Source organism: Elephas maximus, chromosome 13 (genome assembly GCF_024166365.1).
Source record: "Elephas maximus indicus isolate mEleMax1 chromosome 13, mEleMax1 primary haplotype, whole genome shotgun sequence".
Lineage (NCBI taxonomy): Eukaryota > Metazoa > Chordata > Mammalia > Proboscidea > Elephantidae > Elephas > Elephas maximus.
The window spans coordinates 49,284,755-49,308,784 of NC_064831.1; the positions used below are offsets into that span (position 1 = coordinate 49,284,755).

Sequence of the window (24,030 nt, forward strand, 5' to 3'; positions counted from 1 at the left end):
ATTTTCTGTTTGTAATTTTTTTTCTTAATTAAAAAAGAATATTTCCATAGAAATGCAGTTTTGCAGAAACTTTCGTGATTATCTAAGCCAGTGGTTCTCAACTGACTTTGTCTACCAGGGGACATCCCGCAATGTCTGGATACATTTTTGGTTGTCAAAACTGGGAAGGTGCTACTGGTATCTAGTAGGCAGAGACCAGGGATGCTGCTAAGCATCCTACAAGGCACAGGATAACTCCCCACAAGAAACAGTTAATTCTCCAGCCCAAAATGTTAACAGTTGAGGTTGAGAAACCCAAAGCCTTCTCTAAGCTAGTATTACTGACCCATTTAAGGAAGAGCTAGGTCCTTTGTAATTCACCTGTCTGCTGGTCATCAGCAAATGCACGCTGCCACAGTGACGCAAGGGCTCTGGCACCCTTTCTTTCATACACCTTGCTCACACTATTGGTATAGTGGGCCCTTTCGTTCCCAGGGCGGTGTGGGTCAGGTTGATTCCTGGTCCAACCAGCCTCCAAAATTACCAGGAATCCTGACTACATGGAGATGGAGTCAGTGACATTTGAGTGTAGGGAAATAACCCTGCTGCCCCCCTTTTTAAGTAGCCCTGGTGGTTCAGTAGGTAAGTGCTTGGCTGCTAACGGAAAGGTCGGCAGTTCTAACCACCAACAGCTCAGCAGGAGAAATGATCTCATCTGTTTCTCGAAAGATTTCAGCCTAGAAAACCCTCCAGGGCAGTTCTACTCTGTCCTGTAGGGTCGCGGAATTGACTCGGTGGTACACAACGATGACCTTCCACGTCGATGACCACTGGGTCAGCTGTCCCAGTCTCAAGACACAAGAAAACACAGCGACCCCAAAGAGGAAACTGTCTTCTTAGAAGTGCTTGGCTTCAAAGAATTAAGTTTCCCGAGAGTCCGCCACAGTTCTTTCTTACATAAAACTTTAGTTTTTTTATTGTTGTAAAAATATATACAGCACAACACTTGCCCTTTCAACATTTTTCTGGTGTACCATTTAGTGATATCAATTAATCATGTTACACAACCACCACCCATAACTGCTGCCAAATTTCCCTCTGCCGTAAACAGACACTAAGGAAAAACTCACCGTTCCCTATATCATACACAAGGAAGACATAATTATTTTCTGATTGAAATACAAAATACAGTTTTCTTCTTTTCTGAAATGAATTTAAACAGATGTAGAAAATACAGTGGAACTCCACTAATCTAGAATCATATAATATTTTAGGACACTACACTGTATTCTTTTAAAAAATAGATAACAAAATAAGAGCAATTAAAGTGTGTAAAAACAAACAAACCAAAAAAACCTGTTGCCATCGAGTTGATTCCAACTTATACTGGCTCTACAGGACAGAGTAGAACTGCCCCATACGGTTTTCAATGAGCAGTTTGTGGATTCATACTTGGTGGATACAAACCGCCAACGTTTTGGTTAGCAGCTGTAGCTCTAGACCACCGTGTAGGGCCAGCAAAATACACTTTAAATACTTTAAGCTTGTTTTCTTAAGTAGGCTAAATATTTCCTGAAATACTCTTCATACTATGAATTTGCTCAGTCAAGTTAATCCTCAGCCTTGCCTGCATCGCAGTCATAAATTCCTGACTTTACGTGTTACACTAAATGGCCAGCTTGCCAGATACTTCTAGACAGTGATTTATTCCACAGTAAACGATGGAAAAGGAATCCATTACAACTCAATAATGAAAAGATAAATCATGCAATTGAAAAATGGGCAAAGAACTTGGACAGACAGTTCTCCAAAGAAGATAACCAAATGGCCAATAAGCACATGAAAAGATGTTCGACATCATTAGTCACTAGGGAAATACCTATGAAAATCCCACTAAGATGCCACTTTACACCCACCAGGATGCCTAGAATCAAAAAGTCAGACATTGTCAGGTGCTGACAAGGAAATGGAGAAACTGGAACATCAAGCATTGCTTCTGGGAATGTCAAACTTGCAACTGCTGTGCAAACAGCCTGGCAGCTCCTCAAAAAGGATATACACCCCCACCAGCAATTCCATTCCTAGATCAAAAAGAAATGGAAACATGTCCACATAAAAACTTGTATGTGAACGTTCATAGTCGCATTAGTCGTGATAGCCCAAAAATGGAAACAACCCAAAAGTCTATCAGCTAATGAACGGGTAGATAAAATGTGGCACATCTATAGGATGGAATATTGTTTTACAATAAAAAAGAATGAAGGGTTGATACCTGCTACCACATGGATGAACCTTAAAAAATGATGCTAATGAAAGAAGCCAGTCACAGAGGACCACATATTGTAGGGTTCCATTTACATGAGATGTCCAGAACAGACAAATCTATAGAGACAGAGATTAGAATAGTGATTGCCCAGGACTGGGGAGGGGGGGATTCAAGAGGGCGGATGGTGTGTGATGGCTAAGGGCAGCAGGGTTTATTTTGGGGGTGATGAAAATACTTTAAAATTGATTGTGGTAACAGATGCACAACTATGTGAATACATTAAAAGCCACTGAATTTTATACTTTAAGTGTACGAATTGCATGGTAAGTGACTTATACCTCAACAAAGTTCTTTAAAAAAAAAAAAAAGGTGTCCAGAGTTACCAGCCATTACCTCTGTAGGAATTTTTGAAAGATGCGCCGATAAGCGTAACCAGCTCTTCTCACGCGAATGTTTTCTTTCAGACCCAGGTATTCTACTTGATGCTTTACCCTATAAAGGGGAAAATGGAGCCAGGTCATTACTTGGTAATCATCCCACCCCTCGTCTTTCTCAGCCTCCAGTTTTGAGCTATAGGGAAACATATTGAGAAAGCTACAACTCATAGTGTTCAGAGACTGCACCAACCTCTAAGATTACAAATGTTTATTTGATATTTATATAAGTAAATTATGTTATTATGAAATACAGCAGTTATATAAAAAGAGCATTACATATCTATTTTAAGGAATAATAATAGAACAAAAACCCATTCACTCATTACCCAGGTTATGAACAAAAATACTGGTATTTTAAAAGAGGAAAGAACTTTTAACTTTAAGGACACTGGATTTGTTTTTGTTATCAAGCTTTGAATTTAATATCGACTCTAGACCTAATGGAAAGAGGAGAGGTGGGAAGAGGAGGGGTTGGGAAGAGGATAGGTGTAGAGAGGATGGGGTGGAGAGAAAGGAAAATCAAATCCGAAGAGGGGCTGCAGCCTTGCCTGTCATGGAAGGATGAGGTCACACAGTGAGGAATGTTTAAAAAAAAAAATCTGATCTATCTCCCTAGAGTTAACATTCACAAATATATACATATTCCTTCAAGATAACTAACATTTGTTGTTGTTGTTGTTAACTGCTATCAAATCAGCCCCCATTCATGACAACCCCATGCACAATGTCATGAAATGCTGCCCAGTCCTGTGCCATCCCCATGATTGGTTGTGGATTGGACCACGGTGATCCATTCAGTTTTCACTGGCTGATTTTCAGATGTAGATCGCCAGGCCTTTCTTCCTAGTCTGTCTTAGTCTGGAAAGTTCACTGAAACCTGTTCAGCATCCTAGCAATACAAAAGCCTCCACTGACAAATGCTTGGTGGTTGGGCATGAAGTACATTGGCTGGGAATCGAATCCAGGTCTCCCACAAAGAAGTTGAGAATTCTACCACTGAACCATCACTGCCTCCAACTAACATTTAAAAAGCTTTAATATGAAAGAATTAATATTCGATATCCACATTTGCCTAGATAAGTCAGAGAGAGAAGACAACAACTACATTTTATTTCAAATGTTTGGTTAACTAAAAGTGTAGAAATTGTGATTCAAGAAAGTAATTAATTTTTCTTCTCTCTCAAATCCAAAACTCACCACTGGTCTGTTCTCTAGTAAGGAAATACATACGAGGTCGCCCATGTCACATATTTGCTCATTTTAATGCACTTTTCCTGAATATTGGCCTCACTCCAAACTTTTGAAGCAGAGAATGCATCACACATCAATTTAAGTAGAAACATTCCTTTCCTGTGAATCACATAGGAAAAAATCTTCCTCATGGTAAATCATTTTTCATTCATTGTAACTTCCATAGTCAGGAAATTTTCTTAAGGACATTTTCTTAAGCACGGCAATCAGTTTAGGAAATCCTGTATTATTTAAAATTTCACATCATGAAGGGATCTGAGTTGATCTTTGCATATTCCTGGAGTGCCGCCACCTCTTCTGTAGGCATCAGCAAGGTCGATACTACTCCGTTTTGTCCCTTGGCTAGGCCATCTCTCCTCTCCAGAGGAGTCCTCTTGAGGACTACCCTCATAATGGACTACAACTACCACAGCCACCACTAGGCTGAGTGCTGCACAACTAGATGGTGCCTGGCTACCACCACTGACTGCTCTGATGGGGATCACAGTAGAGGGTCCCAGGTGGAGCTGGAGAAAAATGTAGAACAAAATTCTAACCACCGCCCCCCCCCCCCCGCCCCCGCTCCACACACACAAAGACCAGACTTACTGGCCTGACAGACTGGAGAAATCCTGAGAGTATGGCCCCCAAATACCTCTTAGCTCAGTAATGAAGTCACTCCTGAGGTTCACCCTTCAGCCACAGATTAGACAGGCCCATAAAACAAAACTAGACAAAAGCGGCACACCAGCCCAGGGACAAGGACTAGAAGGCAGGAGGGGACAGGAAAGCTAGTAATAGGGAGCCTGAGGTCAAGAAGAGACAGTGCTGACATGTCATGAGGTTGGCAACCAATGTCACAAAAAAAACGTCTATTAATTGTTTAATAAGAAACTAGTTTGCTCTGTAAACCTTCATCTAAAGTACAAGAAAAAAAAAAGATTACTTAGCCGTTAACTCAAGTAGGTCAAGACCTGAGACTCTGCTGGGACAGCAATTCACAATCCAGGGCAAGCAACATTGCCAGAAGCCAAACAAAAACACATTTTCAACAGGAAAAGAAAAAAACCACACCCCATAAACTTGTGGAATAAGTAACCCTGTCCACTAAGAACTTAAATAGACTGTGTAATCCCTGTCAACCAAGCACACTGGCCTTTCTAAGACACTGAGACACCAACCAGAACTTAACTTTCATGAAGGAAACTATCCATCACGCAACCAACCTGAATGAGTGATTGAGGATATTAGATTGAAAATATAAATCAACGCTTGACCAATTAATACCTTGGGCTTCCTACAACCAGTTTGCATGGGAATTCTAATGTCATGAAGTTCCTGTGGCAATTCAAGTGAAGGATGTAATAAAAAAAAATTAAAAAAGGGAAAGCAACACTTGGGAAAATTATATGAGGATTTATTGAATAAAATGAACTACTGTCATAATTTCTCCATTTTTTTTTTTTTTTCTGATAGCCAATTAATCAGTTTGGGTTTTATGAGAAGGTGGCAAGGATTGAGGACCTTCCATAGCTACTGCAAAATGTCTGTATTAAGAGACTTTAAGCAAAGCAACATACTAGGGAGAGAAAAGGGTATGCTGGGGTGGGAGGTATTGCATTTGTAGGACAAGTGAGATGTTTTCATTTAAGATACGCTTGCTGGGCAGGGCTGGGGCAGGAACTAAGGATGGAGTTTGAAGTAGTTGGGGAGGGTGGTAGTTTGAAGTAGTTGGGGAGGGTGGGCTAAGGTACCCCTTGGTAATATGTCTGGTTCCAAGACTCCTGTAATGTATTTATTTATGGGGTTGTCCATGACATCCCCCTTCCGCTGTGTGTGCATGTGTTTTTAGGTACACACGTGTATGAGATGTGTATGCATGAGGGTGTGAGTGTAGAATGACATAGAGACAGATAGATGCAGACTGACAGACATGGGGGAACAGCCCTGGAAGCATTCATTCTGTCAGACTGAGGTACTGTTCCTGATCTCCTCCAAGCTGGGACTTTGTCATTAGCTCTTATCATTTGTACTGCAAAATCCTTCCTACAGGCTGATGGGAAATTCTCTCCCTCCATAGAGAAAGAAAATTTGTTCCCCAGGTATGGAATCTTCAGAGTCATTTTATAAGACCAATAGGTCCTTGGCAGTAGGGGGCCTTTCCTTTTATCTTTACCCCCTGACCCTAGCACAGCCCTTAGAGTAATTGATAAACATGCATGGATAGATAGATGGATGAAAACACTGGGTGGCAGCTCAGAGTACCATAAAGTTGTTTAAGGGTATTTTCTCTTATAGGTGCACTGCAGCTAATAAATGAAGAAATACAATTAAAACACCATGATTTTGCAGCCCATAATGAATTAATGGATGTAGGCATTGGTCATCGATGGCTGCTAATATCACAAAGATAGGAACCAAACATCATATGTCCCCAGTGGCAGAACGTGCCACCTATGAGGTATTCTGGCAAAAAGAAGAAAAAAAAAAATTTAAACCTGAACCTGATCAAGCCTCTAAATCTAGGAACCAATTTAGAGTAAATACAGGGGACAGAGGAACATAGCAATGACACCAAAGGGATACAGATTATAACATCCAGACAGAGAGAAACCCTACAGAATAAATAACCCAGTTTCTTTAACAATAAATTGTTAGAAGAAAAAAAAGAGAGCAATTCCCATTTATGGACCTTTTTTGAATATCGATTCAAGCAAGCTGTAAAAAAAAAAGGAAATATATGATAATCAGAAAAATTGGAACACTGAATCCATATATGATAACAAAAATCAGTATCATTTTTAGGTGTGGTAATGGAATTGTGGTTATGTTCATACAGATATCTTATCATACCAAAATACTTACAGGTGAAAGGATATGATGTCTGGGATTTGTGTCAAAATAAATGGAGAGAAAGGAGGGAATGGGTGGGGATAGAGTTGGTAATTAACGAACTTGGGTGATAGGTACATGGGGATTCATAATAGTCTATTTTTATGTATGTTTTAAATTTTCTATAATATAAAGTAAAAAAAAAAAAAAAAAGGATGCTTCTTTGGGGATCCTATTCTAGACTGACCCTCTCAGCTTACTGAGGACTAGGGAGATTAAGTATCATGCTCAAACTAGTTAGTGATGAAGCCAGCACGAGGATCCGTGGTTCTCAAAGTGTGGTGCTTAGGCTAGCAGCACCAGCAGCAGCACCTGGGAGCTTTTTGAAAATGCAAATTCTTGCGCACAGCCCCAGGCCTACTGCATCAGAAGCTCTGGGGAAGCGGGACCCACGGATCTGGGTTAACCAAGCCCTCCAGGGGATTCTGATGCATTCTCAAGTTTGAGAACCAGTGTAAGAGGGCAAAGAAGAACATTCTGCTACCTACAGGTAGGAAGATATCACAGTGCTGGTTCCCTCTTGGCCAAAAAGGAGAAACTGAGCTACTACACATTTCAGAAAAACAAAGGACAAACTAAGTACATCCAGGAGAATGGTCAAGATGGAGGATGGTTGGACTCTAGTCCCAAGAAGAAGTGCTGAAGGAACTGAGAGTGATTAGCCCTTAGGAGAGAAGATGCAAGGGAAACAGGATGGCCACCTTGACTTTCTGAACTATCATACGAGCTGTCAAGTAGAACAGTAATGAGCATAATTTTCATGGCAGATTCAGACCCAGGACCAAGATAAAACTGCCTTGGAGAAAGACTGTGAGAGCCTTGTAGAAGTAAAAACCATCCAAAGATGGACTGGTCACCTTAGGAGGCATGAGTTCTTCATGGGAGCCTGAATATCATTACTGGAGAATGTTGTAGAAAGATCTTAGATAATGTAAAATTGAAAAATCTCAACAATTAAATAGAAGACTTAGGAATACGCATCTACAGATGAGATTATTCAAAAAAATTGGGGACTGACAAAATGGAAGGGTCCTACATCTAAGCTGCAAGATCTCTTAAGACAAGAAAGTAGACTTAGACCATGAAGTACCTTGAAGTATTCACATATAAAGAGCTTTCAGACACTGAATATTTGAGCTGAACGTTCTCCTTCCTACTCATCTTTTCCCTCCTGTAAAGAATCAAGTATTATCTGTCTACCATGGTCTAGGAAGAATCTTCCTGGTAGGATGGGCGATGGGCCTACAAATGTCCCTCAGGGAGGTAATCAGCCTGTTGCCGTTGTCAACTCTGACTCATAGCGACCCTATAGGACGGAGGAGAACTGCCCCGCAGAGTTTCCTAGGCTGTAATCTTTACAGAAGCAGATCACCCCATCTTTCTTCTGTGTAGTGGTTTGTGGGTTCGAACCACTGATCTTTTGGTGAGCAGCTAAGTACTTAACCAATGTACCACCAGGACTCCTTGAGGAAGTAATTATCGCTATGAATTTTACTCCTGGTCCTCCCATTGAAGTTTAATCTTAAGTTGCTTGATCCCTAAAAGAGTCTGTTTTTCTTTCTCTAAAAGAGAAAAGAGATAGCAATTCTGTATGCTCACATCTGGGGACATGACTATGCCAGGGTCCTCTCTGTGCTCAGGGCTACCTAGCCCCAAGTTCTCTCACCAGCCCTCCTCCCATGTTCCTATGGATGGTGAGATCAGGAGTGTTTGTCTGGATCCCCCAGCCAGGAGCAAAATCTACATTCTCTAGTCATCATCTTAACATTTGTCTTACTCAATACCCCTATTTCATCCTGCACAGGCCAAGCCCCTAATAACATGGATTTATTTTATACATTCCCCCTGAGACACTTGTTAGAGATACAGAACCATGGCCCAATCTCTTGCACCTTCCACATTCCCAAAGATGTACAACAGTGTCCCAGGCTTGCCCAGAAGTCAAGGAGGGAAAGGCTCACTGAACCCTTGTGTCCCACATCTTTCCTTTGGCCTCTTCCCTCCCATATACAGTCATTCTGCTCTTCTGTACGCTCTTTAATGGCCACTATAGAACCTACAGCAAGTCCCCAGTAGCTTCATGAGCAACAGTAAATCATAGGTTGCTTTTAACCAGCTCTTGGTACCTTCACTTTCAACCCAAGCTAAGGGTTCTCAGCCACATCCTGTGGGCATGCTTCAGGAGCATGCTTCTATGTACTAAGACTATAGAGCCTCAAACTAATTTTATAACCATTATGACTCTGTGGTATTTTATTTTTTAAAATCTGCCCCAGACTAGCCAAGATCAGCATTATAAATTGCTCGTTCTGAACAGAATGGCATTGCTAACATTTTAATAAAAGATAAAGGGGAGAAATTAGACACGTAGGCTTGGTCCTGAAACACTTAAAATGGCAGGGCAAACACATTTGGGGGCAATTTAAATTGTTCCTGCCTTTGGGGCATGACAGTGTACTTGAGCACAGGGAAAATGTGTGAAGCCCACCTGCCCATCCACTGTCTTCTCCATACCTGCTTTCTTCCCAATCTCTGGGCTTCTTGGTTTCATTGGGTTTTATGCAGCGGATGTAGTGGGGTGTGCACTTCATCAGGGTGCTTACAAGGTCATTGGCTTGTTTCTAGAAAGGAAGAGTAATAACAGTTAGTAACAAAGAACTTCCCCCAAAGTAGACCAACGTTCAAAGAATACCTTAGTGTGAGACTTTGGTGTGGAACTATATAGATAGAAATTAATCTTCATGAAATTTGTTCTTTGAACTTAAGTAAGGTCTACTGAACTTTCTAAAAGCTTTACTGACTTTTAACACTGCTAATGTGTTTGAAATTTGATCTTTGAAAGAAATTGGGCATCTTTGGTACAGTTAAAATAAAACAATAATAACAAAAAAAAAATCTTCTCATACAATTTTTTCCATACGGTACAAGGAAGCATGTCAGTTATAAACAAATTAAATTCATTTTATATTGATTTAGGGCCTTGGCAATTACGTTGTTCTCATTAAACTTCTCTTTGGCAAACTATTTGCAAGGATAAATCATGAAATTTCCCTGCTCTTTCTTTCCTGGCAAACCGATCAATGAAGAACCACCATATTAAAAATGATGGAAATTCACTGTCAAAGGATGCGAGATCCATAAAAACTCAGATTTTATCAATCTCTTGTACGCCATTTCATCCAACTTCTTCCTCAATATATCCTTTTACAAGCATGCAGACTTTTTGCTTGAGTACTTGCAGTCGGGTAAAAAACTTACTCCTTCTCAAAGCTAAAACATTTCATATAAAATCATCTATATCACCGCCTGTTCACTGGTTGCCCAAAGTGGAACTGGCCCCAAGCAGAAAAGGCCACACAGATAAAGTTAGAACTGCTTATTGTGTCTTTTAAATCATGAGAATCTCAAAGTTGGTCTGAAGACAGGAGCAGTGCTCACGTCAGCATGACCACCACACCACATAGCGGAGCTCCCCTGTGGGTCAAGAATGGGCACATATGCAAACTCTCCTTCCATGCAAATCAGCATAAAGGGAGAAAATTTCTAAAAGAAAAGAGTGGAAAGGGATCTCCAAAGCCAGAAAACCATTATAAAGTGAGCAGAAGGGATCTCCTTGCAGAAGACAGCCCTCTCTCAAGTAGGGCTTTTCTGTTTTCATGGGTGTGGGAAATGTGAAACCCTTGAGAAAAACTCCTGTGTACATTCAAAGCAGGATGTTCACTGGTGTTGATGCAATAATTTGGGAATGGATATGGTTAATGGTTGAACAGTAGGATGAATGTACATTAATGTCGCTGAACTGTCCGTGTGAAGAGTGTTGAAATGGCAAATGTGCTGGTACACACATGTTTACAACAGTAAACAAAGAGAACAAAGAGGTTCACTGGAGAAGTAAGCACTCTGTTTAGATGTTTGGAATACAGTGTTCTCTGGAATGCTTGAAACTGACGACAAAGCTGCAGAGGTTATATTATCAAAGCAAAGGTCTATGATGAAAAAGTAACTTGACTCCTACCTTTGCTAAGGTAGATTACTGCAGCTCAGAAGAAATCTACTTTGCGATGCATAAGCTGAAGCTGGGGAGGGACCGCAGATTGCTAATAACAGGGCTTTTTTTTTTTTTAATTTCCAAAACAGCAAGAATAACTTTGCAGGCATTTTCAAAGAAAATAGTGAAAAAGGTACACAAACATATCTTCTTTTCACCTTAGCCTAAGAAAACATACAGAAGCAAGTGTGGCTTTAGCTTACGTGTCACTTGACACAGTTCTCTCTAGCTCAAAAGAGGTGAACAACCTTTACAGGGTACGCATCACAGGCTGGACATGTGCATTATCACCTCACAACAACTCTAAGGGGTCGCTACTATTATGATTCCTGCTTCTGAGACGAGAAAGCTGAGGCTTAAAGAATTAAAGTATTGCTCGAGGTGCCATAATTAACAATCGGCAGAACTGGGGCTTGAACCCAAGTCTGTGAGCTACCGAAGTCAGTTTCTTAACCACAATCTCGTATTGCATTCCTAACCAAGATACGAGACAGCTTAGTGTGGTATAAAAGGAACTACCTGGGTGAGCTATGATTAGACAGAAGTCTTCAGGTGGAGGGCTAATTAAATCTCAGCAAACAGGAATACATCTTAACCATCAAAATTATCCCAAATTTCCAAAGATATGAAGCAACTTCAGATTTCTGCTGAGGTGGCTGTAAAACCCCTGATTCTGGTCAAGCTGAGTCCACGAGTCTACACAGGAAACTACAAATGGCACTAGCAAAAAGGAGCAGCGATCAAAATGCGAAGGCAGAGAGGACAGTAAGAAAAGATTTGGGGGGATAGTACCTCATTCTACCCCCAACACAGATTATTAGCAGGCCTGGATTGTGGTTTTGGCTCTGCCTGTTGTAAGCTAGGTGACAAATCACTGCATTTCTCTGGGCCTTGGTTTCCCCAACTGTAAAATAAGGGAGTTGTTCTAGGAGACCTCTCATATCTTAACTTAAAGGTTGGAATAGATGTTAAAAGTCAACCAATTAAAAAAAAAAAAAAAAAACCAAGCAGTCCAAACACCCACATCTCCTCTAGCACATCCCACCCAGTTAGAGGTCCAGAGTCACTGAGATAGCGCTGCAGTTTAGCCCATCTTGGCCGGCTCCGAGTTAGATTCTGTTTCCTTGCAGCATCGATCTTTGGCCCTAATTTCAATATTGGTTCCTTCCAGCCACAACAATATAGAATTCAGTGAAGCCTCAAAGTCAAGTATTATTACATACAGTATACTCCCATTTATAATCAAGATAACAGGAGTTTCCAGCAACGAAATATCCCATTAATTATATTCTATAGTTTTGCTTTAAAATTTAAAAACATTATGATCTAATAAAATACACAAGCACCTGGAACACAAATTTTGCTTCCAGAGGACTCAAACTTGAAACCAAACTTGTTGCCGTCAAGTCGATTCTGACTCATAACGACCCTATAGGACAGAACAGAACTGCCCCATAGGGTTTCCAAGGAGCGGCTGGCGGATTTGAACTGCTGACCTTTTGGTTAGCAGCCGAGCTCTTAAGCACTACGCCACCAAGACTCAGGATTCTTTTAAATGCCAACACTTCAGGAATAGCATTAAGATGATCCTAATGACATTCATAAAATATTCTGGATGTGGAACGTGCAAGAGATTGGGCCATGATTCTGTATTCCCAAGAAGTGTCTCAGTGGGAACGTATAAATCCATACTATTTGCTACTTACAGGGAATTTGCCCAATTTTATTAAGAGCAAAATGCAAAATTTGCAAATCTACAACTTGCTAGACGTTACAAGACGGTTGCCTTTCTGTGAATTTAGCCATAGCCCCAAAGCTGAAGTCCCGACACCCCTTGACCTGAATCTCTCCTCAGCACCCTCAGTGTCTCTATCAGCGTCCTTCAGCCCTTCAGCCTTCAAACCATGCTCCACCGCATCTGTATCCCGCAAACCAAGTGCCAGTTCCACTTTCTCACCACTCTCAGTCTACTCTTCCATCCCACTTACAATCAGACTACTGACTGGAGCTTTTATGTTTACCACTTCAGTACTTGAGCTTGTAACCACATTCTAAATTATCAAATACTTCGTCATCAGAATAAGAAACATTATGAGGAATAATTTAGGTAATTTTGGTCCCGGCCAATGTTTCTCACATGTAGCCTCCACCCGCCTGTCAGCGGAGACTTGCGTGTTGCTGTGGCGTTGAACAGGTTTCAGTGGGGCTTCCAGGCTAAGACAAACTAGGAAGAAAGCCCTGATGATCTACTTCCAAAAACCAGCCGATTAAAACCCCACGGATCGCAAATGTCCAATCCCACTGTGCATGGGGTTGACAGGAGTCAGGGGCCAATCTCATGACAGCCAACAACAACAGCTACAATAATTGTAGTGTCTAAATCTCAGCCCTATAAATGGAAGGCAAGGCAGTGCTGTGACCTTTCAGCTTGAACCTTTTTCTATTCTCATCCTGTTATCTCACCATATTGAGTCCCCTTTGATAGCAATGGCCCAAGTACTCTACCTTTTTTTGCTTTGCATTTTACTGGAACTTTTGCAGATATTCCAAAAATGAAGGATTATTCTGTATCTGAATCTCTTTTGCTACTTCCACGCTGAGCTCTCCACTCCCTCCCTCATTTCTCTACTCTCTGTTTGCATCCTTCCTCACCTTTCCCACCTCCACCTCCAACATTTGCTCTTTACCCTTGACTTCCTCTTATAACCCCATGTTCTCGCACTCATTACTAACAGCAGGCTTCTTTTGTAACATCTTCTAAAGATCGTAACATTAAGTTGAACTCTAAATATTCTTGTGTTCTAGGTAGCAAGTATGGTGATTTTGAGCTTTCTAGTTTGCTAGACTCTAGGTAAACGATTGTTTTATAAAAGAGAATAAGCGGAGCCCTGGTGGTACAGAGGTTAAGAGCTATGGCTGCTAACCAAAAGGTTGGCAGTTGGAATCCACCAGTCGCTCCTTGGGATCCCTACGGGGCAGCTCTATTCTGTCCTATATGGTCGGTATGAGAAGGAATTGACTCTCTAGCAATAGGTTTGGTTTTTTTTCTTTTTAAATAGAATAAGTATCTCTTTAGGTCTTGAGGAATAATCTGTTAAAAGGAAAAACATCATTTTAAAAGAAAGTCACAAAATTTTACATATTTGACATTCCATCTATTAATATTCCAGCAAAACACACTTGTATGTGGTCAGTTGATAACTGAAGGACCTGTCTTCAACACTGATTTAATGGCTATTTATGCCTTGCTTTCCTTTAAAGGGCATTTTTCCCTATTAATCGTTGAATTAAGTTAAAAAAAATTCATTCTGGTAATTTTTGAGGTCTGAAAAGGACAAATAAGGATAAATATATTCAATGACAGACATCTCTCTCACTGAGTTAAGAAAACCCCGAAATACCTTTTGATACATTTTAAGTAAGAAAAAACACTTAGCTATTATAATTGTGCACATTTTCTTTTTATCTCAGTAATTAGAAAAAAATTAGAAGGGGGAAAAAAAATAACAACTCTTTAGCTTTCATCAATCTTATACTTTCATGAGTCTTCACTGAGAAGCCAAATACTTGCTAAACTTCTAGGGCCAGCAGGAGCCCCCTGCTAGGTTACAGAAGTATTCACAGGGGCAGAGACTGACATATGCAGCATTTAATACAATTCTTGGTGCATATTAAGACATTCAAAGAATGTTTGTTGAAGGATGGATGGATGGGTGGGTGGGTGGGTGGGTGGGTGGGTGGGTGGGTGGGTGGGTGGGTGGGTGGGTGGGTGGGTGGGTGGGTGGGTGGGTGGGTGGGTGGGTGGGTGGATGGATGGATGGATGGATGGATGGATGGATGGATGGATGGATGGATGGATGGATGGATGGATGGATGGATGGATGGATGGATGGATGGATGGATGGATGGATGGATGGATGGATGGATGGATGGATGGATGGATGGATGGATGGATGGATGGATGGATGGATGGATGGATGGATGGATGGATGGATGGATGGATGGATGGATGGATGGATGGATGGATGGATGGATGGATGGATGGATGGATGGATGGATGGATGGATGGATGGATGGATGGATGGATGGATGGATGGATGGATGGATGGATGGATGGATGGATGGATGGATGGATGGATGGATGGATGGATGGATGGATGGATGGATGGATGGATGGATGGATGGATGGATGGATGGATGGATGGATGGATGGATGGATGGATGGATGGATGGATGGATGGATGGATGGATGGATGGATGGATGGATGCCAAAACGGAGCAAAAGTAGCCTGCCTGAAGAAGAAAACCATTTATCAACCACAGAAAACCGACATTCAAGAATTCAGACTTCTAGCCAAGCAGTGTTAGCTGCCATTGAGTGGCTGCCCCTGCTCATGGTGACCCCATGGACAACAGAACGATCCTCATGGTTGGCTGCAGTAAAATGTCCTGGAAGCAAACTGGGAAGTACAGTGACAGGCTCTTTACAAACTCTCTCCTGCTCAGAGTAGTACACACAGTATCACTGCAGAGGGGAAAGGACACGACATTTTCCTCTGACATAAAATGGGCACGGCAGTGCTCCTGGCACGGTTTTGATTCTGTTCTTACTTACTGCCCCTCTCCCTGGGATTAAGAACTCCTTTCTCCACTGCTCCACCAATCATCATTCGACGAAGTCCCATACTTTGCCTGGTACATAGCAGATGCTGCCAGTGACTAAAGCTGTCCACCTTCTTAGGAGGAGAAGGGAACATCTTGAATATGTAGACAGGTCTTCAGGGTAGAGAAGGCCTCCATAGGGCCTCTCTGCTCTAAAAGTATTGTATCACGGAGAATTCCACTCCCACACAGAGGCAGAGCATTGGGTCAACTGAGGTCACGTAATCCACCAAAGACGGTACAATTGAGGGGGGCCAGGCAGAGTCCACCACCCTCCCACTCCCCCCACCCCCAGATAAGCTGGCTGACTTCAGATTGACCTCCCTCTGCAATGGGCTTGAGACTTGAAATCCTAAACATTCGGGTACAGCCCAGAAAGGTGGCAATTTGGGGCGTTCAACAAGACAAGGATATAAAGGAAAGAAAGGGATCAAGTCTCCCAAGTGGGGGAAAAATGTCCCCAGCCTCCTCTTCCCTCCTTTTTATAGGGAATAAACTTGGCTGAAAATCCAGACCACTTGAAAGTGAGTCACGGCAACCTTGATGATCTGGGCCCCTTGGATCTGAACGTGACCATCTCGTGACTGTATTTTCCAGCCCAGAGCTAATCCTTATCCAGGACGTTGAAGCGAAGGTATCAGTCAGAAACTACACACAGACTTTAACAACTGAGACTCGTGAGAATTCCATCTGCTCTCTCTCTCATTCTCTGCTCCTGTGAACCCACCTCAGTAACCAGCCCAGGGCTACTAAATCTCTCCCGCTCTTTGTACAAGAGGTTCCTGAAACCCAGAGGGCTCTACCCTCCAACTCAAACCCCAGCTTGCAACCGACTTCCTCCTCAAAAGCCAAGGCTCCTCTTGACAGGAATCTTCTCATTGCTGTGAACTTTCACTGATTGCTTCTGTGATTCCAGCCCTCAGGAAGCTTACCAAAGGCTGAGGAGGCAGGATTTCACACACAGAACACTCAGAGAGGAAAGAGTCAGGGAGCAGGACAGACAGTCACAATCACGGTGCCCATAAGGCTGGGGGCTACCCAGGAGGGCACTGTGGGGGAAGATGGGAAGGATTTGCCACACAGCGTGAGGGGGAAGGGACTGTGTAGGCTGGGAGCAAAAACATGCAAATCTAATGTCCACAAAGAATGAAGCAGGGACGTACAAGGTGGCAGACAGGGAGGGGACTTGCCGGGTAAATGCCGTAGGAGCCGGCATCCACTTTGTGTATGCTAAATGCTTTCGATGGACTACTGACTTTAGTCATCACTGCATCCCCTTGATATAGGTAGAAAGACCTCCATCTTACAGATAAAGCAAGAGCCACTGAGAGGTTAGGTCCTGTGCTGGCACTCACCCAGCTAGTTAAAGCCAGTGCTGGCATCTGAAACCAGGCGAACTTGACCCGAGCCCATTACTAATAACCACTCAACCATCTCTTCGGATACAAAATTGGGGAGGTATTTAACTGGTGAGGAGCCCTGGTGGTGAAATAGTTAAGCCCTCGGCTGCTAACCAAAAGGTCATTGGTTCGAACTCACCAACTACTCTGCGGGAGAAAGATGTGGCAGTCTGCTTTTGTAAAGATAATAACTTTGGAAACCCTATGGGGCAGTTCTACTCTGCCCTATAGGGTCACTAGGAGTCAGAATCGACTCAATGGCAACATTTTGTTTTTGAACTTTTATTTAACTGGTATGATTTTTAGAAAATGGTTTAGTGACTATTTCTGCAAGCATTACATTATTAAGTGCAGTTGACGCGACCTCTCAACTAGGGGGCCTGGATTTCTCCACACAATGCCCCGGAGGACAGAGCACTGCCCACGGGGCCTCCCAAGAACCACTGAGAACCTCAACAAGCTTCTCCGCCGACTCTGAGACTCTGCGGCCAGATGCGCTGAAACGCACGGTGAGGAGGGGCCTGCGACATGCAGAGGGGTGGGATGCATAAATTTCTCCTATAAAACCCAGCTTTATGGCACGTAAAGCTCTATACCTGGCAAGTTCTCAGTCCTGGCCTGGAAAACTGTCATAAAAATTCAAAATGTGGCTCCAAATCACAAAATTGCTCTGATAGTTTAGCATGAATTCTTCCAGACTCAGTTCAACGCTGCTTCCTCTTAGAAAGTAGCTGATCATAAGCTGCTGACTACTGAGCTGTAAAGGTGCTTAATATTCTCTGGGGTTTCTGTACAGCCAAGTCATACTCAGCTCGCATCCTGTAGCCTTTTCTCAAGCAGCAATATTGTTTCTGGGCATCTCTGTGACCAACCCCTTACATCTTACTGACCTCGTCCTGGCCCAGGGATGCCGTTCCTGACTTCTACGAAAGTGTAGCTCTTACAGGGATCTATAAACTTCCCCAAATAGAACAAACCTTTATTTTGCTTCCGGCAGTAGTTGGGCGCCCTTTCTTGTCAGCTTGCAAATTTTCCGGAAATAAAGACTTTATGAAAGGTCTGGAAAAGGAGAAAGAGAATGGATTAGCAATCAGTCAATACCTGGGGGACTGAGAGCCTGCTGCCGTAGAGAAAGGAGGGGAGAGGAGGGCCATCCAGAAGCATATAACCTTGGCTCCAGAAAGGCCATATGACTAACAGGGCAAGCCATCAAGATTTGACTCAAGGAAATGAAAAACGGACAAAAGAAACCAGGAGAAAGAACTCTAAGATACACGCATCTTGGAGTCTAAGACTGAAGAAAGAATTTTAATACTTCTTGTCTTCTGAATTTCCTCACTCACTGGAATTGAGGTACACACCTTGATGTTGGAACACAAAAAGGAAAGCCTGTAAGGGTTTGTTAAGCAAGACAGACTGGGACTCAGGGAAGTGTACGAGTTTTCTGGGTATGATGGAGATTCTGCTTTGCCAGAGGGCAGCTTTCTCAGCCCTGACACTACTGATGTTTTGTGCTGGAGAGTTCTTTGTTGTGGGGGTCTGTCCTGCACATTGTAGGATACAGCAACATCCCAGGGTCCTATGTACAAGGTGCCAGCAGCACACTCCTTCTACCCTCCCATCCCCACACAGAAAATCTACATTAAGTGTATCCTGGAGCCTGGCATAGTCACAGACAAGCACTTTTTAAACCCAATAAATCAGAAAACCAAACCCATTGCCGTTCAGTCGATTCTGATTCATAGCAACCCTGTAGGACAGAACAGACGCCCCATAGGGTTTCCAAGACTGTAAATCTTTACGGAAGCAGGCTGCCATGTCTTTCTTCCTCGGAGCAGCCGGTGGGTTCGAACCACAGAATTTTTGTTAGCAGCCGAGTGCTTTAACCACTGCACCACCAGGGCACTTTCTTTAACCCACTATATAAGATGTTTTGACTTGAGGAACTGTGCTTTTGAGCATGGGCAACTTCAAGCAGAGCCAGCCATAATAAATCACTAATGCTTTGTTTGCATATGTATTTTCATTAGTAGTTCTAACCAAGTTGCATTTGTCCACGTGTCTCCTCAACAGCCAGGCAGGACAGGGACAATGTCTTCATCACTTCTGTACCCCAGGTGTCTACAGCAGAGCCTGGTATACCCTAGGTGCTTCATTAATATTCAGAGACCGACTGAAGAAAGTGATCCATGTAAATTGGCAATCTGACACTCAATCTCGCCTTCCTCCTAAATGACCTTGAGGACACCTTAAGCTTTCTAGGAAGTCTCCCTGGGAATCTACTTGACCAGACACAAATATAGATTTTTGCAGTAAATATGTTTATCAACCAACAGGCTATGTGTATAACACAGGCATTTATGTGGAAGCGTTAACAGCTCTTTTTTTAACTTGCCGAGGAATTTTCATTTAAAAAAAAAAAAGAAAGGAAGAAATTCCTGGAAGCATGTGTGTACCTGGCTGTGGCTTGCCTGGCCCTCTTAGGGAAGAACAAGTAGATTTTATGTGTCTTGGACTGAAAGAAATTCGGACTCTCCAGAGTAGTGGTGTGAGTGCTGGGCAGAACGCTCGGGAGATGAGGGCAGGGCTGGGAGGGGGAAGATGGTTGAACAAAGCAAAACTTGTGACCAGGGCCCGCAATGGAAATTCCCAGTCGCTAGGCTTTTCTCATGAAATTGTCAGGCTTGCTGCCATTGCTAGAGAAGTTTGCCTTGATGGCTACGAGAGTTCAAGTAATGAAGATTGAAAGGGCAGCTCCTAGTTGGAGGCAGCTCTAAAAACTATAAATTCTATTGTCTGTGCAATACCGCACTTGCCCAGCATGCATAGGCCTGACCACGTAAATTATGTCTCCTTACCCATTTTGGCACAGTGGTTAAGACCTATGGCTGCTAACCAAAAGGTCAGCAGTTTGAATCCATCAGGCGCTCCTTGAAAACCCTGTGGGGGAGTTCTACTCTGTTCTATAGGGTTGCTATGAGTCGGAATTGACTCGACAGCAATGGGTTTTTTTGGTTTTACCCATTACCCAGGATCTTGGGGACCTTTGCAGGAAGGAGAGGAGGAAAGGAAACAGCAGTGTCAGTCCTTAAGAAATAATTTTAAGTAGAAGAATGTAATCATTAGTGACAATGAATTGCACATATAGAAACTGCTGATTTGGTGTATGTTTTGCTGTGTATATTCTCAACAACAACAAAATTAAAAAATAATAATTTTAACACTTAAAAATTTTTAGCTTGAGCAGCTTGCAAGGGGGAAGGCCCCTACTGCCCCACCCTGCTGGCTTAGGCAGGGTCTCAGGAGCGAAATGGATCTTGCAGGAAAACCCCAGCCAGCTGCCTCTCTCTGAGTTTTCGAGTTATTTCCCAAGTTTTTTTTTTAGAGATTCAGGTTAACTTGCTTCTTTCTATACCATTAGCCATTTTTAAAAACTGAGTGAACACAGGGCATCTTTGGGGTGATGTTCTAAAGGCAAAGTATCACAGACCCAGGCTGTCCCACTCTTGGATGGTAAGAAACGGCCACCCCCGCCCAACCCCACGATGAAGTTAGGGACCATAAAGAGCCTGCAGATGACATGTGGAGTTTGAGTACAGGGAAATGTCAGGGGCACGAGAGAGAGACTGAGATTGGAAAAAGGAAAGCACTTTTAAGAACCGATTTGTCCAACTATAATCAAGCCAAAACCACTCAAAGGAACGCAACGCTGACCACTCAAATACCACAGGTTGTTTTAATACTGAAAGTTTGATCAAACCAACATCCCACGTCGGATGAGGCTAAACACACTTACAGCTCGCTGCTCTGCATAAGCTCGATCAGATCCATAAAAAGCACGTCACGGTTCCGCTCACAAAAGCCATCCATGTCATAGGATACCTGGCCAAGGATGGAAAGAGATCTAATTTTATCCTTAAAACATTTCACTGAACAAAAACCAGAGCTGACAAGGCTATTCTCACCCAACTGCGCCTATCTCCTGATGTAGCATTTAAGATTTCATCCTGAACTGTCACATTACGGCTGTGCCGTCTCGTTTTAACTTGTGAGCTGACGTGGCTGGGGGTGGCCTGCAGATGCTGATGAATGGCATCCGGTGGCCTAGATGACCTATGGCCAGGACTCTAGTTCTCAAGACCACATACCCCTTCTTCAGCAGATTCACCCGGGATTGCCTACGTAATAAATTTAATCCTTCTCCTAGACTTCAGTTAAGACAGAATAAGAATGAAACCCTCGTGTTCATTGGTCCATTGCAATGGGCCATGCCATCTGAGACCTTGCAATTTCTCCCAGAAGTGCTGCCAAAAAGGTTGCACAAATCCTCCACAAACTCACACTAACCCGGGACCCTGGATAACAACAGTCTGGGTGGGGTGAAAGGTGAGACTTGTGGGTTTCCACAGGACCAGGAGGCCCCTAAGAACAAGACCTCAACTTACTTATCTTTGTATCACTGCTGTCCACATAGTGCCAGGCCCCCAGTAGGCAGCCAACACTCATGCCTTTGATGAGAACTAACACTGAAAGTGGGCTCATGGCCCTTATTTATTCAGGTTTGTGATTGCTGCAGAGTTTCTTAGTGGCAACGTTAAGGGCTTGGCTACTAACCAAAAGGTTGGCGGCTCAAATCCACCCAGAGTTGCCTCAAAAGAAAGGCCTGGTGATCTACTTCTGAAAAACCAGCCATGGAAAACTCTCTGGGGTACAGTCCTACGCTGACACAGGTGGGGTTGCCGTGAGTCGGGACTAAATCCGTAGCAACTGGTTTGCTTGGTTTTTTTGGTTTTGTGATTGCAGCAGGAGGGGGGCCATAATGCCCCCAACTACTCTGACTTTACATTCCTCCAGCAGGTAACGTACACTTAAAAAAAAAAAAAAACGCACAGTGGTAGGTGCCGGCTTTTGTTCTGCCCCTCCCCCCCCCCCAATATTTCATAGGTCCTGTTTGTTAAGTGCATACGTTACAGTGAGGAAATGAAACTACAGGGGGATTGAGATAACCTTCACCTGAGAAATCACATTACAGACCCAAAGGTTCCAAGCTGGCAGACACCGAAAAGGCCGTACCTTCCCAGCATAGTGGTGAATAATGAAGCCTTGGTTCCAGCTGTTGAAGTGCTCGTGATTCCCAATCTGCATCTGGAGCTTCTGCAGCAGCGTCTGATCCGCGCCCTCACCCACCGCGTGCATCGTGGCACACACGTCATCCAGGATGCTCATGATCCCAGGAGGGTTCTGAGGGGACCAAGAAGGCAAGGCCCCACATCACTGACATCTAAAACACACAATGCTTAGCGGGCCCTTAGTTAAACAAGGATGGAGCTCCCTAGATGAAGATACTATCTTGAAAGTCAGCCTATCCCCTTGAGCAAGAATGCAATTAACAGTCCCAAATGGGGAGTCGCCACTTAGACTTAACGAGGAAGGAAAGTCCATTTTCCAGAAGACTGTTTAATTCCCTGCAGCTTTACCAAAGTCGTTCACTGATTACTATCTGCTCTCTATTATTTCTACTACTAAGTTGACTTAAAGTTGACTTAAAAAACCTAAAAAAAAAAAAATTTTCCATTTGTCGCTAGTTCATTTCTTAACAGTCTCTTTCAGCCTGTTCCCTGCACAGACATCGTTTGTACAAAAACATGTGTGTACTGTACACTTTCTATTGTATATTACTTTCTTCACATTGCACTGTTTTATAAACATCTCTCATGGTTTGCATAGTCTTTATACTTCCTATTTTAGTGGCTACAATTGCCTCCTCTGATATACCATGGTTTATTTAATGCATTATCGAAGGATATCTTTACTGTTTCCAATTTGGGGCTGTTATAAAAAACCAGTACTGTGGAGTCTCTGTCTATGTTGCTTTGTATTTCCTTTTAAATAATTTCTTAGGGATAAAGTCTGAGAAGTTGTATGATTGTAATAGAAGGCAGGGGCAGTTTTATGGCTCCTCTTACATCTTTGTAAGTGACAGTGGTCTTCTCTTAGAATTCAGTAACAACTTCCATTTGTAAGTTGAAATTTTATTCATATCCCCAAGTTTACAATGTACCAAAATGATAAAACCTACTGTTTTATTTTCCCACTTGTGCAGAAACACACAAAATGAATGTAGTTGCTACCATTCTCTGTAAATCAGTCATCGTTTCACCTGTTCTCCAACAATGATAGAGAGCAAAAAAAGCTCGCTTCATGCAAACCCTTGAGCAGAGAAGAAACGTGTCGCAAGATACTTACGACTTTGTTCTCTATGAGGTCACACACGATTTTGTTATTGAAGTACTCAATGGGTGTCCATCTTATTCCCTCTTGAACATATTCTTCCTGAAAGACAGAAAGCAGGAATTCACATTATTCCAGATTTGATGAAGTTTTGCACAGACAGATGTCAGAGCACATAAATCACCATGGAAGAGAAAAACTGTAACGCCCTTGAACGATGAGTTGGAACTTAAATTTTGTCTTTTTCTTAAGAGGTGATAGCAAAGGAACAATTCATTGCGTGGTAATTATTACGTATAGATTGAACCATATGAAATTGCTACCACACAACAGTTTTTGACAGGTAAAAACGGCAAATTCATACAGCATAGTGTACAGGTCTGTCTTGGTTATCTAGTGCTGCTATAACAGAAATGCTACAAGTGGATGGCTTTAACAAACAGAAATTTATTGTCTCACGGTTCATGAGGCTGGAAGTCGAAATTCAGGGTGCCATCTCCAGGGGAAGGTTTTCTCTCTCTGTCCGCTCTTGGGAAAGGTCCTTGTCCTGAGTCTAGGAGTTTCTCAGTGCAGGGACCCTGGGTCCAAAGGACGTGCTCTTCTCCCAGCTCTTTCTTGGTGGTAGGAGGTCCTCATCTCTCTGCTTGCTTCTCTTTCCTTTTATCTCTTGTAAGGCTGTGACCTGAGTAAGGGTGTTGCATTCCACCCTAATCCTCTTTAACATATCCTAATCTTGCCTCATTAACAACAGGCAGAGATTAGGATTTACAACATAAAGGAAAATTACATCAGATTACAAAATGGAGGACAACCACACAATACCGGGAATCATGGCCTAGCCAAGTTGACACATATTTTGAGGGTACACAATTCAATCCATGACAG

General features: G+C 42.7%; 1 protein-coding gene across 2 annotated transcripts in view; it reads right to left on the bottom strand.

Moving 5' to 3' along the window:
- MYO1E (myosin IE) overlaps positions 1-24,030 on the bottom strand; it is a 211,114-nt gene that overhangs the window by 49,864 nt on the left and 137,220 nt on the right. For both annotated transcript variants that reach the window (XM_049905947.1, XM_049905948.1), the window contains exons 13-18: positions 23,161-23,247; positions 21,988-22,155; positions 20,711-20,796; positions 17,892-17,973; positions 9,319-9,425; positions 2,639-2,737 (exon numbers count right to left, since the gene is read on the bottom strand). In XM_049905947.1, coding sequence (XP_049761904.1) covers positions 2,639-2,737; positions 9,319-9,425; positions 17,892-17,973; positions 20,711-20,796; positions 21,988-22,155; positions 23,161-23,247 — 629 coding nt within the window. The remainder of the gene's footprint in view (positions 1-2,638; positions 2,738-9,318; positions 9,426-17,891; positions 17,974-20,710; positions 20,797-21,987; positions 22,156-23,160; positions 23,248-24,030) is intronic.